This window comes from Lagopus muta, chromosome 5 (assembly GCF_023343835.1).
Source record: "Lagopus muta isolate bLagMut1 chromosome 5, bLagMut1 primary, whole genome shotgun sequence".
Taxonomy (NCBI): domain Eukaryota; kingdom Metazoa; phylum Chordata; class Aves; order Galliformes; family Phasianidae; genus Lagopus; species Lagopus muta.
Genome location: NC_064437.1, coordinates 53,315,862 through 53,330,907, shown reverse-complemented (window position 1 = coordinate 53,330,907; position 15,046 = coordinate 53,315,862). Strand labels below are relative to the sequence as shown.

General features: G+C 42.1%; 1 protein-coding gene across 13 annotated transcripts in view; it reads left to right on the top strand.

Annotated features, from left to right (window-relative positions):
* The window catches only part of BTRC (beta-transducin repeat containing E3 ubiquitin protein ligase), a 107,366-nt gene that overhangs the window by 81,737 nt on the left and 10,583 nt on the right, over window positions 1–15,046 (top strand). For all 13 annotated transcript variants that reach the window (XM_048944815.1, XM_048944816.1, XM_048944814.1 and 10 more), the window contains 5 exons: window positions 2,100–2,331; window positions 6,610–6,796; window positions 10,563–10,659; window positions 12,129–12,266; window positions 12,743–12,861. In XM_048944815.1, the coding sequence (XP_048800772.1) occupies window positions 2,100–2,331; window positions 6,610–6,796; window positions 10,563–10,659; window positions 12,129–12,266; window positions 12,743–12,861 (773 nt within the window). The remainder of the gene's footprint in view (window positions 1–2,099; window positions 2,332–6,609; window positions 6,797–10,562; window positions 10,660–12,128; window positions 12,267–12,742; window positions 12,862–15,046) is intronic.

Here is a 15,046-nt window from a genome sequence, read left to right as displayed (position 1 = left end):
TCACCTGCCTACTCTGCTGCTCCGTCTTACAATTTCTCAAATTAAAAGCTGGAGACAGCCTGTTGTGGGATGAACTTCCCAACAAACAAACAAGAGAAATTAACCACATCAGGCTTGTAGAACACAACAGCTCTCTGCTGTCTAAATCCAGCACTTTTACGGGGGTGTCTGTTTTGCAGGCAGCTTAACTGCAGCAGAAATGACCGGAGTCCCCCAAGACCAATGTTCAGCGCAGTCCATTGGTAATGATTTTTTGCCTGGCTGTTGCCAGCTGCGGACTTTGCTAGGAAAACTTCAGTCTTTCACACCAAGGATGTCATTCCCACAGCCCCTTTTATAGAGGTTTCTCTATATAAAAAGATGTCCCAAGAGAATGTCTTCCTGCTGCCCAATACTGGGTTTGTTATTCACTTGCAGTGCAGTCCGTGGGATGACCGAATGAAATAGGGTCAATCAGTCATAGCCCTTGTCTTACACAGTCCTACTGAACACACACACAGCTCTGTGGGGAGAAGAGGGAGGTTGAAAACCCTGAGCTGCAGAGTTCAGTACGGGTGGTGTGTACTCCATGTTCCGAGACTTGACTCTGAAGTAGTAGAAATTGCTTGCTACAAATGGCGGCTAATTACCACCTTTTTCCATCTGAAGAAAATCTGTCCAGCTCTGCTGGAGAGGCTGAAATTTAGGTGGCTTTGTGCTATACAATGAGATGGAAGCGGTGAATAGTTAGGAATATTTTCAAATGATGGTATTTTTGGTATTTCAGAGAATTGCTGGCAGGGCAGGTGGGTATCAAAGAACAAGAATTCTTTTCTCCAGAGCAGTTAGGAATTCACACATTCCAAACCCTAACTGGATAATGTTTTTATCTGCTCTCTAAACGCAGTGTTTCAACACGTGAGAAGAAGTATTGTTTTGTGTTTTGTGTTTTCTTCCAGTAAAATGAGTAAATCCATACATTTTAGTTGTAATTACAGGCAGATTTAGGTACTCATCTTTTCCTTTAAAAGGAATGAAGTCTCATGGTGAGGTTGGTGCCTGGAATTTTATCATACAGCAGAAATACGGCGCCCCTGAATCAATGGTTTATATATTTCACTGTCTGTAATTCGTTTCTAATGATTTGATAATTAATAATTTGATAACCTCAAATTACATTTTGTAAATGCAAGCGGTGGAGTATTGCTGACTTTTCTTACAGAGCTGCTTGGTGTTACACCACTGAGGTGAAAAAGGGAAAATCATATGTTTTCAGTGGGAATAATCTACAAAAGCAAAATGAAAATTATCCTTGCTTTGGTTAAACGTGTGCCTGTGGTGTGTATTCCTAGACTGGGGATGTACAGAAGTGAGTGTGTGGGGATAATGAATCCTAAAAAGATACAAAAGTCTCAATTTAGCATTTAATGCAAACTGAGCAGTGTAGGAAAAAAAATAATGTTAATGTTTTCTGGACAAAGGATATCCTTACAATGCAAAATGTGCACTTTTCTTCCAGTAAAATCGTTTAGGAAGCAGAAATTACATCTTGCCATCAAGAAGTAAATTGAAATGTCAGTGTTTTGTATTGTCCCTGAAACTCTTCTTTGAGCTGAGCCTTTCTGACAAGATATTAGCAGTGCTTGGAAAAGATAAGCTCTTTTATTCTGTGAAGGAAGCATGTAGCAGATATCAGGGTGTGCTTTAGTTGGTTTAACCCTTACAGTATGACTTTATACTTGGAAGAAGTGCTCTTTTTTTTTTCCCCCTCATTTGTTCTAGGCATTTCCTATGAGTTGTAGTAGCAGTCCATTCTTAGAAAAGTGAAATATAAATGCAGTTTTCTGTTGGTGTATTGAAATAACTGGTAACTGTAGATTAGGAATCCAAATGCATTTTGCTGTCTGCAAGACGTAAATAAAACAGTGTTTGTATTAAATTGGCATTCATGGTTTCCCTTCCAAGCAGTCCTTTGTGTGCAGCTCAGGCGTGGACCAGGGCCTTGTTCTGCTGGAGTTACAGCCCTGCTCTCAGCTGCAAATGGGATGCACAGTCCTGGCCAACTTCATTTATCAGAGCACCCGATCTTGTATGATTTGTGTTTTTCTTTCCTTTCACAGACAAAACTTGCCAATGGCACTTCCAGTATGATTGTGCCCAAGCAGAGAAAACTGTCAGCAAGCTATGAGAAGGAGAAGGAGCTCTGCGTCAAGTACTTCGAGCAGTGGTCTGAGTCTGACCAGGTGGAGTTTGTGGAGCACCTCATCTCCCAGATGTGTCACTACCAGCATGGACATATAAACTCTTACCTCAAGCCCATGTTACAGAGGGACTTCATCACTGCACTGCCAGGTACTTCTGCAGGCAGAGGAAGTGTGCTCCTTCCTCTTGTCTTCCAGAAAACTATTCTCCTTGGCTTCTTGTGCCTCTGGCCTGCCCTGCTGAAGAAGTCTCTTCTAGGGCCATCTAGCAAAATTGTAGCTTTTGAATGAAAAGCTCTATAGGAATACAAAATACAGGAATGTTTTGTTCTGTGTTCCTACCATCACTGAAGGGATGATCTAACATCAGCATAGTTTGGCCAGGAGTGAATGATAGCTCTTATCTGTATCTTAAGGGGAGTTGTCACAAGCCAGAAGACAGGTAGTTGTGCTTAGAATGTCTGCAATGTCTGATTCATTAATAATGTTTTTTAAAAAATTAAAACTACTCCTGTTTTCCACTGCTCAGCCAAGGTTTTTCTCTTTTCTTATGTAGACTATTTTGGTGCTAGTAAAATGCCTTCCTGAGGCCATCATTTTGATTATCTGTTTATTGCCCATAGTGAATGGAGGACATGAGAAAAAAGAATGGAAAATGTTCAGTGTGTTTTTTACACCTCTGTTGGACTTTCCTTTCAAGATGTTGTCCCAGATGTTCTCACACGTGGCATTGGGTGTATTTCAGAGAACGCACACGTAAAATAGTGTCTTGACCCCATCTTACAGGTGAGAAAGTGAGGCAAAAGGAGATAAGACATGCGAACAATAAGCCATAGAATTTCAGAGCCAGATGGGAATTCCTGTCTGTCGAATTTTTCCAGACTGTTAGATCATACCTCAATAAATAGTCAGTAGGTTAGCAATCCCTTTGTTTCAGGTGAACCTGAGCAAGTCCTACAGCTGTTCCATCTAAATAACCAGCTGAAAAGAGGAATTTCTTGCAAAAATACTTGTTCTGTGGATCCCTTTGGAGAAATGATCAACTTGGACAGTTTGTTCCATCCAGTCATTCGATCATTCTTTGGAGGGGATTTCTTAACCTGAAATTGAAAATGTCGGGTTGGAAAAAAGGTGGAAAAAAATAGGATTTAACTGAATTGTGCAAAGCATAGAGGCAGTGTGAGAGTTTTGCTATGAAGTTAAGTATGCAGTCTCTGGATTTTTAAGCTCATTGTGTCCAGTAATCAAATGGTTGTTGTAGCATTAAAAAAAAATCTTAGTTATGCTAAGTACCTTCTTTATGTTAGTTTTTAGTAGTCCAGTGGCAGTAATCTTGTGTACTTAGAGCAGCATTAACTTGTGAGGCTGTTCTGTTTCAGAAAGACAGAATACTTGGAAAGCACACTGGTTTCCCCACTTCTAAAGTAAAAGCATATATACAGTTAGCTACACAATTTTTCCGGGTCTTCCTCCACAAAGCTCCATCAGAGCAAGGAAATACCGCATATTTTCTGTTGTTTAATTTCATCCTGCAAGCCTTTTTCTGATCGTTTTGGGCAAACATTAGAAATATTTTCACAGGCATCCAAAATCTGCCTGCCGTGCCATATTTGTTAGTGGTCTTTTCAGAGTTATCTAGGAAGCAGCTCTAGCTTTGAATTTTACTGCCTCCAAGTACAGAACAGACAGGATATTAGGCAGCTAATGTCTGAGAATGTGAACAGTTGTGGGAACTGTGTGCTTAAATAATATATGTGCATCAATTTGCATATTGGCAAAGTGCAAATGTCCTGGTGAATATGGCTCTACGGGAGAAAATGAATGGCAGGGAATCAGGCTGGCTCAGGCTCTGCAGCCTGGGAGGTGCAGAATGTCCTCAGTGCAGGCAGCTTTCTGGTAAGGGTGATAGGAAGAGGGAACTGCTGAGGAAAGAGTGCTGAACCTGAAATGTTGAATTAAGTCAATTTAAAAAACCAAACCAACCCTAACCTATTTAAGTATTTTGTAGCTTTCTGGAATTCTCAAGTGCTCAGTATTCTGGTTTCATTTTTATGCCTTCCTTCTCTTTCCTACTCTCCCCCTCAAGTAAATAAAACAATAAAGATTCTCCAAAATCTTCAGGCATCTTATCTCTGTCCTCCTTGCACTGTGCCACAGAATGACCAGAGATGGTTTTAGGTCATGAGCAGGCTTGGCTAATATAGAGAACAATTGACTGAGGTTATTTTCCCAGCGCTTTGGACGGAATGAAGGTTGGGAAAACGCAGCTTAACTGTGTACTTAACAAACTTTGTTCCATTTCTTTAAAAAACAAGCAAAAAAACCCAAACAAGGTTCTTGCTTAGCATTTCCAAGCTGTTTAACATTTTTTATGAGCAGTCATTTTCATAAGGGTTTGGCGTGTGAGATAACTGAAACATTCTTTTAATACTTGATGTGGAGGACCAAAGGGCTAATCGTGTTTTACATTAGTTTAGCAAAAGCTTTTGTGCATGAAGAATTTTTTTAAAGGAAGCAATGCTCCAGTAGATATGTATCTCACATAATAATACCATTGAGTTTGCTGCCACCCCAAAATAGCTTTGATTCTGTGAAGACAAGGAATAGTGAGGTTTTGGCCTTCCCTTCCCACATGTTAAGTGGAATGGAAAAGATTGTCAGAAAGAATGGCAAAATGTGGCATTTCTACTCAGTGGAAAGAGCTCAGGACTGCAGAGTGGGGAAGCAAGGAAACACCTTCAGTTGTCTGCTTCTGTCCTTCAGAATTGGTTCAGGTTCACCAAAATACACAGACATTCATACATAGACATAGGTCTATGAATTGCTGTAGTATAAACCTGGATTTACAAACACTTTTCTTTGAGAGTTTCACGTAATGGCTGTGTTTATCTTTTCAGATTAAATACATAATAAAGGTTGCTGATGCTTCGGTTTTGCAGGTTGACATCTAATTTTGCATCTATAAAGATAAGAAATGTCAGCCCTCTTGCTGCATTCTGGTTGTGTCTGGGATCATTCCCGTGCTTTTTCTTCTGAATGAATGGGAACATAAAATGCTGGGCAGAATGTCTCACCCAATGTGCATTATAAATCTCAGATGTTTGATAGGATCGAGAGAAGACATGCTGAGTTTTCTCATTTTCATGTGTCAGTAGATAATTTTGAGATGTTTCAGTTAACAAAACCAAGTAGAGATTGGGCCTTTTGTTTCTTACGAGCTCCAAAGGAATCAGCTGATTGCTCCCAGTTTGGGTTTGCTGATGTATGGGCATGTGACTTTACAAATGCATTCACTGTTTTTTCTTTGTCACTGACAGGCAGGGCCTGCTCTTTGAGGCTGTTGTTTCAAAAGCAAGAAAGGACACATATAACCATGTCCTACATGTGAACTAGAGGGTTTCTAGGGTCTCAACCACAACTTTCACAAAGCCTCAGCAATTGGACCTGTGACGAGGGAGGATCCCTTGACACTGTGTCTCACTTATGAATTAAGCAGCCTCCAAGAGAAGCTGTGCTTATGCAACACCTCATTTAAAAGGCATCTTATCTTTCTGATGTCTGGTAGGTGATCAGATCTGAGTGGGAAGGGGCACATTTTTGCTAGACCCATCTGTCTGTTTAAGAGACAGAGCATGGTGTTGTGTGGAGATATTACACTGAGCTGGTAGGTACTACCCAGGCTGTAGAGCCAAAGCCTTGCAAGCATTGCTGCCTTTTTAGCTCAACTGCTTTGCCTTTTACTCCAACCATGTTGAAAGAAGGCCAGTCATGGTATTCACACTGGAAAATATTTGCACATTATACAATTATGGTGCATATTTTTCCTCCACTCGCTTTAATAAATGAAGCTGGTGAACCTGCTTCACTTTCTCCTCAGACAGCCTCTTCTTTCCGTTCCACTTCCCCGTGCATCTGCATATCTTTCCCTCCCCCATGTCTAAAGGTACCACTACCCTTCAGGGCACACATTGGGAATATATATTTTTTTCTTCATTACGTTTAAAAGCTACTGCTTTAGCAAAAACAGCTTTTGAGCCGCTGGAACATGAGAACAGCTGTAGCAGTGAGATGAGAAATGGTCCTAATATAGAGAGATTTTGGGGGCTGCGTCGCTGAGTTGGAAATGCCATCCATAGAATATCCCCCTAGTGCTAAAACCCATCGAAATAGATTGGAATGACTTCTTGGATTCTTTATTATTTTTAATGACTTGTTGTGTTATATCCAAAGGAAGTTGGAGAACACTGCTCACTCCTGAACTTAGCTGCAGATGCTCTTCTGCGCATTTGGTCCAGCTCTGCATGCAGAAGAGTGGATGGAAAGGAATAGGAGAGAGGGGGTGTATTTGTACTCGTAAGGGAAGTTGTTTTAAACTGCCCTTCTCCCCAGCAAATAATGCCTGTTGTTTTTTTCCTTCCTCCCCCTGCAGCTCGGGGATTGGATCACATTGCTGAGAACATCCTGTCCTACCTGGATGCCAAATCGCTGTGTGCCGCTGAGCTGGTGTGCAAGGAGTGGTACCGCGTGACGTCGGACGGCATGCTGTGGAAGAAGCTGATCGAGAGGATGGTCAGGACAGACTCACTGTGGAGGGGGTTGTCAGAGAGGAGAGGATGGTGAGGGAGCTGTATCTTTACCTCTTTTGCCCCCATTTAGGATAGGGGGTGCTCTGTGTTTCAAACAGTGTTTGAAGAAGAATACGTAGCATCCTGAAATAGCACACTGGTTCCAAACCTGACAAATGCAAGAGGGCAGATTCAGGGGTTGGGGGCTTAGGGCATCGTTTGGCTGTGCAGACAGCGAGGGGGCTTTTTCCTCACTTTCCTCATCTGATCATGCTCTTATCCCACTGTGACAAGTGGGATATACAGAGTGAGATTTTTACGCCCAGCTGTCATTCGGTTCAAATTAAGAAGCTGTGTACGCCCCAGGGGAACACTAAACTAGTCAGCAGTTCGGAGCAGAAGAGCTTTTTTGGGGGTGGCAATGGGGCAGCATGTGCTATGTATTAGTTGTTTCCTGATGGGTCTGTTTGTTTTCCTCAGCAGATTTTCACTATTAGATATCTGTTTAATTTTCAAACTGGAAGCTGAGGGTAGGTACCACAGAGAATAGGGGACTTTAGAAATGCAGATAGATTAGTTAATAATCAGCTGGAATAGCCTTACTACAGTGTGGGTCTCACTCAAGTTTGAAGCTGCTCTGTTAACATTTCATTAGAACTTTCCCTCTCAGGGGCTACGTCCTTTAATACATAATTTTCTTTTCCAAGGGTGTCCCTAGGATGTTGGCAGAAAGGAAGCTGGGTATGAATATTTCATAAACAAGATAAAAGTGACAGCTCAGGCATTTTGGTTGCTATTAAAAAGAAAAAGATACAGAATTGCAAACAAAGACTTCTGTTTCACGGTTAATTTTGTTGTACTGCTTGTCTCAGAAAGTAAAGGCAAGTAATTCACAATTATGAAATGTCCTTTAAAAATAAATACTGTGTTGATCTGCTTCCAGTTGTACAGTGCTTGTAAAGAGTATAAAATGAACACAGACGTGGTACTGGTAACTTTTTCATCCTCTGTTTTTCTGTGTCATCCCAGATGTTTGTCTAATGGTTCTTAAAAGCCTTTAATGATGGAGATTCTCTGTGCTTTGCCTGGGCAAGCAGTATCACTGTTTTGCTAACCGTGCTGCCCAGAGTCCCATCCAACCGGCCCTGAATGCCTCCAGGGATGGGGCATGCACAGCTTCTGTGGGCAGCCAGTTCTGGTGAACATCATCCTGCTATCTACAGCTCAGGATGTTACATTTAGCCTACACAGACACAGAGAACAGTTTCCCTTTCTGCTTTTTGTAGCAATCTTTTGCATAGCTGGGAGATGATCGTATTTCCTACACATGGGATGTGCTAATGAATGCTCACCCTGTGTCTTCTTGCCCTCTTGTCGTTCTCAGTTTGCTTTGAGTAGCCTCACTCCAGTTACTCTTCTTACTCTTCTCCATTCTTGGAGGATGGTGACTTCAGCTGATCATCTTCCTTCTGCTGAGGCATCACCAGAGTTTAATGAGGATTATTTTCTCTGCTTTATGGTGGATGCTCCATTTTAGGCTTTCCAGAAGAACACGAGCTTTTTTTTTTTTTTAACAGTGGTTTTATTTTATATATAACTTTTAATTACCCTTTCTGTGGAAGTTCTCCTTACCTGTTGTTCCTCATCTTGAATGCTTATAAGTAGAGAACTTGGCACTCATCCTTATTGAATTAAATTCTGTATACTGGTTAGTATTTCTCCATTTTGTCAGATGCATTATGAGTTTAATCTTGTCTTCCGAAGTGCTTGTATCTTCTCTCAGCTTTAGCATCATTAGCCACAAAGTAAATATGCTCCCTATTCCATTCTTTGTCATTAATGAAAATGTCTAATATGACACATCTAGGAGAGACTTCATGCAAGATCCCAGTTGCCTTTCTTTTTGACAGCGCACGGCTGGTAAGCTGTGCTTGCTGGCCATTTGTGTGTTCACCCTTGAGCACTTCCACCACTATACTTTCTAGCTAAGTTATGAAACTGACCTCTGAGAAGAAATTAGGTCCGTGTGACATGATTTATTCTGGATTGATCAGTGTGGCTGTTGCTGGTCAGCTTTTCAACTTCTAGGAACTCATCTAATCGTGTGCTCTATGATGAGCAGTCTGTGAAGTTCGTTTGGACAGTCCACCATTTCCTTGGGTTTGCCTTCTTCCTATCAAAAATCCTGCTTTCTATCTCAAAGGACAGTCACTCAATGTTATTCTGTCAGGGAGCAGCAAGCGTTACCAGATTTAGAGAAAAACAAAACAGAAGCCCAAGATTGGGTACTGTTGTTTCCATCTGAATACTTGATTGAGTTGGCCAGTCATCAGAAACTGCAAACAATAGTTGCTTTTATCCCAATCACTGGAATACCAGGGAAATTCCAAACAGTCCCTCAGCTGATCTATATGCAACTGACTTTACAAGTAGCAAGACATTGTGTATGGCTAGCAGGGCCTTCTAATAGTTCATGTAGTAAAGGTGCAAACAACAGACAGGTTTTCAGGCACATAGGCTTGTATACAGATTGTTCTAGACCTACCCTAAGTCTTCTGTAGCGTGCTGTAGCTGTTCTGCACATCTCCATTTCCACCCTCCCCAAGCCAGTAGTAGTAATTTTCTTGCACTTCCAAACTGGATCATGTAAGGATCCACCTAATTGTTGGTTTGCACGCAGCCATATGTCCCTTCTTCACAGAGATTTGTCCCCAGACTGCTGGTTACTGTTGGAAAACTCAGATGATTCCTTTGTCCTAAGTAGAAAGCAGCTTTCTCTTAATTTGAATGTAAAGTAGTTTCCCTAATTGTCAAAAGATCTTTTCTTGAGCATTTGTTTTGTTTGTTCAATCCTATAGTTTACCTCCCCGCTTATACCTTAAAATTGTAATGATTTAGTCTGGATTTTGCCCAACGTATGTCAGCCAGTTAGTGCAGCCTCTCAAATGACTTTCAAGACATGTTATATGGAAAGGACAAGAAAAGAATGCACAATGAAGTATTGAGCAATTAATTATGCCATAATGGAGCGAGGGAGGGGGAAGTGGAGAGCTGGCCCAGTATAAACTCCGTGCCTGCAATGCCAGGATTACACTCGGAGGCATTTGTGCCTCTCTCCATTTTGTGAGGCATGTTGCCAGGCAGAGCAGCAGTTAGTACGCCCATGGTGGGGTTTACTAGCTTCCACACCGTGTTTGGTGGCTTCTTAACTTCAGGATGAGGAATTTAAGTTTTTTACACAGCAGGTAGTGATTGCCGTTTATGGATTTTTTTGTAGCAAAAATCTAGCTTGGGATATGAGTATTCCAAATCAGTGTTGAAATGAGGAAGGCACCACCGATGAAGCGTTGCTTACCAAAATGAAGTAGTAGCAGTAAAATGTCCGTGTTCCAGAACTGATGCTGTTCCTGTTAATGTAGATCAAAGCTAGTCCTGAATGCACAGAGAGCTTGAGAGTTCTTCAGCTTCTCATATTTTTTTGTATGCTTTATTTTAAAGGTGACCTCTGATATGAATATGTATGCAGTGGGCATGAGCCATTCTAACCTCTTATTGAGTTGAAGGGGCTCGCGTCCAAAATAGCACATTTTCCTTCCCCTAGTGAGGAAAAACTGCTTTGTCATTAATTTTTCAGTGACTAGATGCAACTTCAACATGTCACAGGACAAACAAACAAGGAACCACCCTGTGTTACTGAGTAAATGAAATTAGACTGTGAATCTTTGTGTGCTTTTCAGCAATGGGTACCCATTTCTAAAATACCAGAGAGATCTTCCTCCCCAGTGCTAAAATGTGATCTGTGTTCTCTGTCTTCCAGGGGTCAATACCTATTTAAAAATAAACCCCCTGATGGGACTGCTCCACCCAACTCCTTCTACAGAGCACTTTACCCCAAAATTATACAGGATATAGAGGTAAGGAGTGACTGCCAGGTGTGATGGGCTTTTTTGTTTTGTTTTCCTTTTTTTAACAACCTCTCTCATTTATTCATCATGCTCAAATTCTGTTTCATGCTGATGAAGTATTTCGTTAAGTACGATGTGTCTGTGTTCATTGGGAGTTTGAAGATCTGGGCTATGTATAAATTCCCAGGCCATCGTCACTGCGTTAGTCAGAGGGGAAGCTGCGTTGTTCACAAGTCTCCACACTTTGCACATCAGATGTCATAGCAGCACTACCATCCTGACTTTCTCTGTTCCATGGTCCTTTGCCCCATCCATGCACATGAATCTAATAAGGTGATAACAGATGGATCTCAGGAATTGAGTCAGCGAGAAAGTGCAGTCCCTAAAAAACCCAGGGAAACAGGAGGCAACTGGGCCGTGTTGCCTTGTATTTGGTGGAGAGCCAGTGTCAAGTGCCCTGTTCTGACAGTTGCATAGTGGCAAAAGAGGTGGTCAGGCACTGCCTGGGCAGATTTGCACAAGCCCTTAGAGCTCAGCTGAGACATTCTCTGCAATTGTCTAGTTGCAGAGTCACAGAATTAAAGGTTGAAGTTTGTAAAAAACAACTTCTGGGTCACTGCTCCCTCACCATGCCAGAGCATGCAGGGGAGTTTGGCCACAGTATGTGTTCCAAGCCTTTGCCTGTTTCATTGGTTTCATCACATGCTGCTGCTTCTAGAAAACTGCTGTGTCATTCTACGGATCTGGCTGCAGGAAAAAATGTAAAGTATCTGCTGTCTTCTGGCTCGGAAAGCAAATGGTACCCTGGGCTCCATCAGGAGAGGGCTGGCCAGCAGGGACAGGGAGGTGATTGTCCCCCTCTACTCTGCTCTCGTGAGGCCCCATCTGGAGTCCTGTGTCCAGGTCTGGAGCCCCCAGTACAAGAAAGACAGAGAACTGTTGGAAAGGGTCCAGAGGAGCCACAGAGATGATCAGGGGACTGGAGCACCTCCCCTACAAAGACAGGCTGAGGGAGCTGGGCTTGTTCAGCCTGGAGAAAAGAAGGCTGTGGGGTGACCTCATTGCAGCCTTTCAGTACCTAAAGGGAGCCTACAAACAGGAGGGGAATCAACTCTTTGAAAGGGTTGATAACTGCAGGACAAGGGGAAATGGTTTTAAGTTGAGGGAGGGAAGATTTAGGTTGGATGTCAGGGGGAAGTTCTTCACAGAGAGAGTGGTGAGGTGCTGGAACAGGCTGCCCAGAGAGGTTGTGGATGCCCTGTCCCTGGAGGTGCTCAAGGGCAGGTTGGATGGGGCCCTGGGCAGCCTGGTCTAGTATTAAATGGGGAGGTTGGTGGCAGGGGGGTTGGAGATTCATGATCCTTTAGGTTCCTTCCAACCCAGGCCACTCTGTTATTCTGTGAGATTCTCAAGCAAACGAAAGTAAGGGAGAGTTTTGTCTTTTATTTTTACTTCTCTTTTGTCTCCTGTCTCTCAAGACAATAGAGTCAAACTGGCGGTGTGGGAGGCACAGTTTACAGAGAATCCACTGCCGTAGTGAGACAAGCAAAGGCGTTTATTGTTTACAGTACGATGATCAGAAGATAGTCAGTGGCCTACGAGACAACACTATCAAGGTGAGAACTCTCCAGAATGACATGCCAATGGCACATAATGCTAGTGCCATAAACAGTAGTGTCCTGATTTCAGTGGCACTTCTCCAACCTCTTGTTGCTAAACTATCCTTTTCCTTCACCTCTTGCCTAAGCAACATGTATACCTCTTATATTAGTCAAAAGAGACTTTGTTTTCTTTCTGAACATAATTCGTTAGTTGACTTTTCAGTCAGTAATTACAGATTATATAACTACTCTGCATTAATGAGGAGGTAAGGCCAGTATTCAGAGCAAACCCAGTAATACAAAAGATGCTAGCATGTTACACCAGCCTGCATGTCACCACAGCAATGAGCCCATGCCACTGAGGTAGTTCTGCCTGCAGTGTAGATGATCCGTTGTAGTGAAAAACAGACCAGTTTTTTAAGCAGTAGGTGCTTAAAGTATGATGTAAACCTTCCTTAGCTGTCTGTTTTGTAATGTTTGCTCTCTCCTAGATCTGGGATAAAAATACATTAGAATGCAAGCGAATTCTCACTGGACACACGGGTTCTGTCCTGTGCCTGCAGTATGATGAACGGGTGATTATCACTGGATCTTCAGACTCGACTGTCAGGTGTGTGCTTGTGATTCAGAGCTTCCATTTGCTTCAGAAAGTTCAGCTTTGTGAGCTGCTGAAGTGATCTTTTCTTAAATCTGTGCTGTTCAATTACCTCCATAATCTAGTTCAGCACATTTGCTCAGGAGTGCACTGTCCTTGTTTATCAGATGTCCACACGAGTGGTTGTCAAGGAGAAATGACAACCTAAGCAAAGGTCAGCCAAGGTCAAGATGACTTAGGAAAACAATTTGGCATTTCACCAAGGTGCTGCTTGTTTGGACACTCCCTGGGAATGCTTTTACATCCTCCATAGGAATAACTTTTTAAAGTTGGTTAAGTACTCAAAGCAAGCTTGAAGGATTAGTCAGCTGTTGTCCCTTAATTTTAACAAAGATGTGTGACTAGATCTCCTGTGAGTTTTAATTAAGTTTCAGCATGACGTTTCTTCCTGGTCTTTCTAACTTTGTTTCCTTTCCAGTCTTCATTAAGAGGCTGGACACTTAAGTCAGCACATGCAGTGCACATTTTCACTATGCAGATGTAAAGTCCACTAGACATATTACAGGATCACAGAGAGCCTAAATCCTGCAGTGTAAATACAGGCACATTCGAATTAGTGAGTTGCAATATGAACTTGGACACAGAGGAGCAAGCCTGTCTTCTCCATGCTGTTGCATATCCTCTTTTTGTCAGAGAATCAGCGATGCCCATGCAGTGAAGTTACAGATGACAAAAAAGCTGTGCCAATGGCCTTTTCTGAAGCTATTACCATGTGTTCCTATGGCTGCAGGCTGCTCATGGTTATCACTGTGCTGCATGCAAACTACCACTGTTAAACGAGTGACCATTTCATTTAGTACTTTACACGTGATGCATGTATGGTGTTGTTAGGTTTTGGGATCCTAATATTTGTAGAAATCCAGAATTTTTGTGTGAGAACTGCTCAGTGCTAAATACAGGTTGCAAAAGGAGATGCTTATTTCTGTAACAAACACTATCATTTTCCATATCAGGCCAGGAAGGCCAAATTGCAGACTGGCTACTTGCCCAGAAATACTTTGTTTTCCACTGTAGCTATAAACGTTTGTGCAGACCCCCAGGGCACATAGGATGCATCACTTTTATCCTTGGGTCTCCTCAAAAAGAGGGGCTTTGTCCAATAGACAGTACAGATGGGATCTTAATGCTTCCGAGAGCTCAGGGATGCACTTGTCCAGAGAAGTCAGTAGGTCTCCAGCTCCTGTTCAGTTTGGCAACCTTGTCTGCAAACTGCTTGTATGCTAATGGCTCAGGTCTGCAGTCTGCAGTCTTTTTAACTTTGCATTTTGTAATTGGAAGTGTACTTTCCTTTCTCATTTATAAACCAGAAGTTGACTTGCTTCAGCTTCTATGCATTAGAAAATGAGGCATTAGAATCCTTTCTCACATCTTGCCTTTTCTAACTGCTCACCATATTGGCAGAGGAAAGTTTCAGCTTTTACAGTGTGATCTGCCTAATGATGCAGCCATTTTCTGCTCTCACACAGTGTGTGTGGGATACAGGTGTGATAGTGCCAAAAGAAATCTCTTTGTGGAGAATGAAAAAAGCCTGCAAACAGGACAGCCCAAAACGTTTTTGAGGATTAAAATCTTAATTTCAAGTCCTAGAAGTTCCATATGAAGCCTTTGAGTAGTTTTCATCTTAAATGATCTTTCGGTACAAACAGTTGGTTCCAATAACATTAAATCAACATGAATGTTCTGTCTTAATTTGGGTATTCAGCACATTCTTAGGATGTAGCTGTGTACCAGATGCATTGCAGAGTAAAAGCAGCCCATTGTGCAACTTGTAGCAATTACATTTGTTTGAAAGGCATAACCTTGTCTTCGCCTCTGTGTAAGTTATCCTATGAGATGATAGTCCTGTGAGAGAAGTAAAAAATGAAACCTATCTCTGAACTTCCTTCTCCACAGGTCACGTTTAAGCAGTCAGTGTCTGGGAATGGAGAATGGTAGGCTGACCTGACCAGGAGACGTCAGTCTCTAGGGCTGTCAATCTCATACCTTTTCTTGAGCACGAAATTCTCTTAATTAAGGAATGCTTTTTTTATTTTTTTTTGTTTTTCTGGCTGGGTTGTTTTTATGGTGTTAACTGCATTGCAGGGATTTTGGCTGCTGGACTGTCTCAATATGTGCGTAATCAACAGGTTTATGTAACATA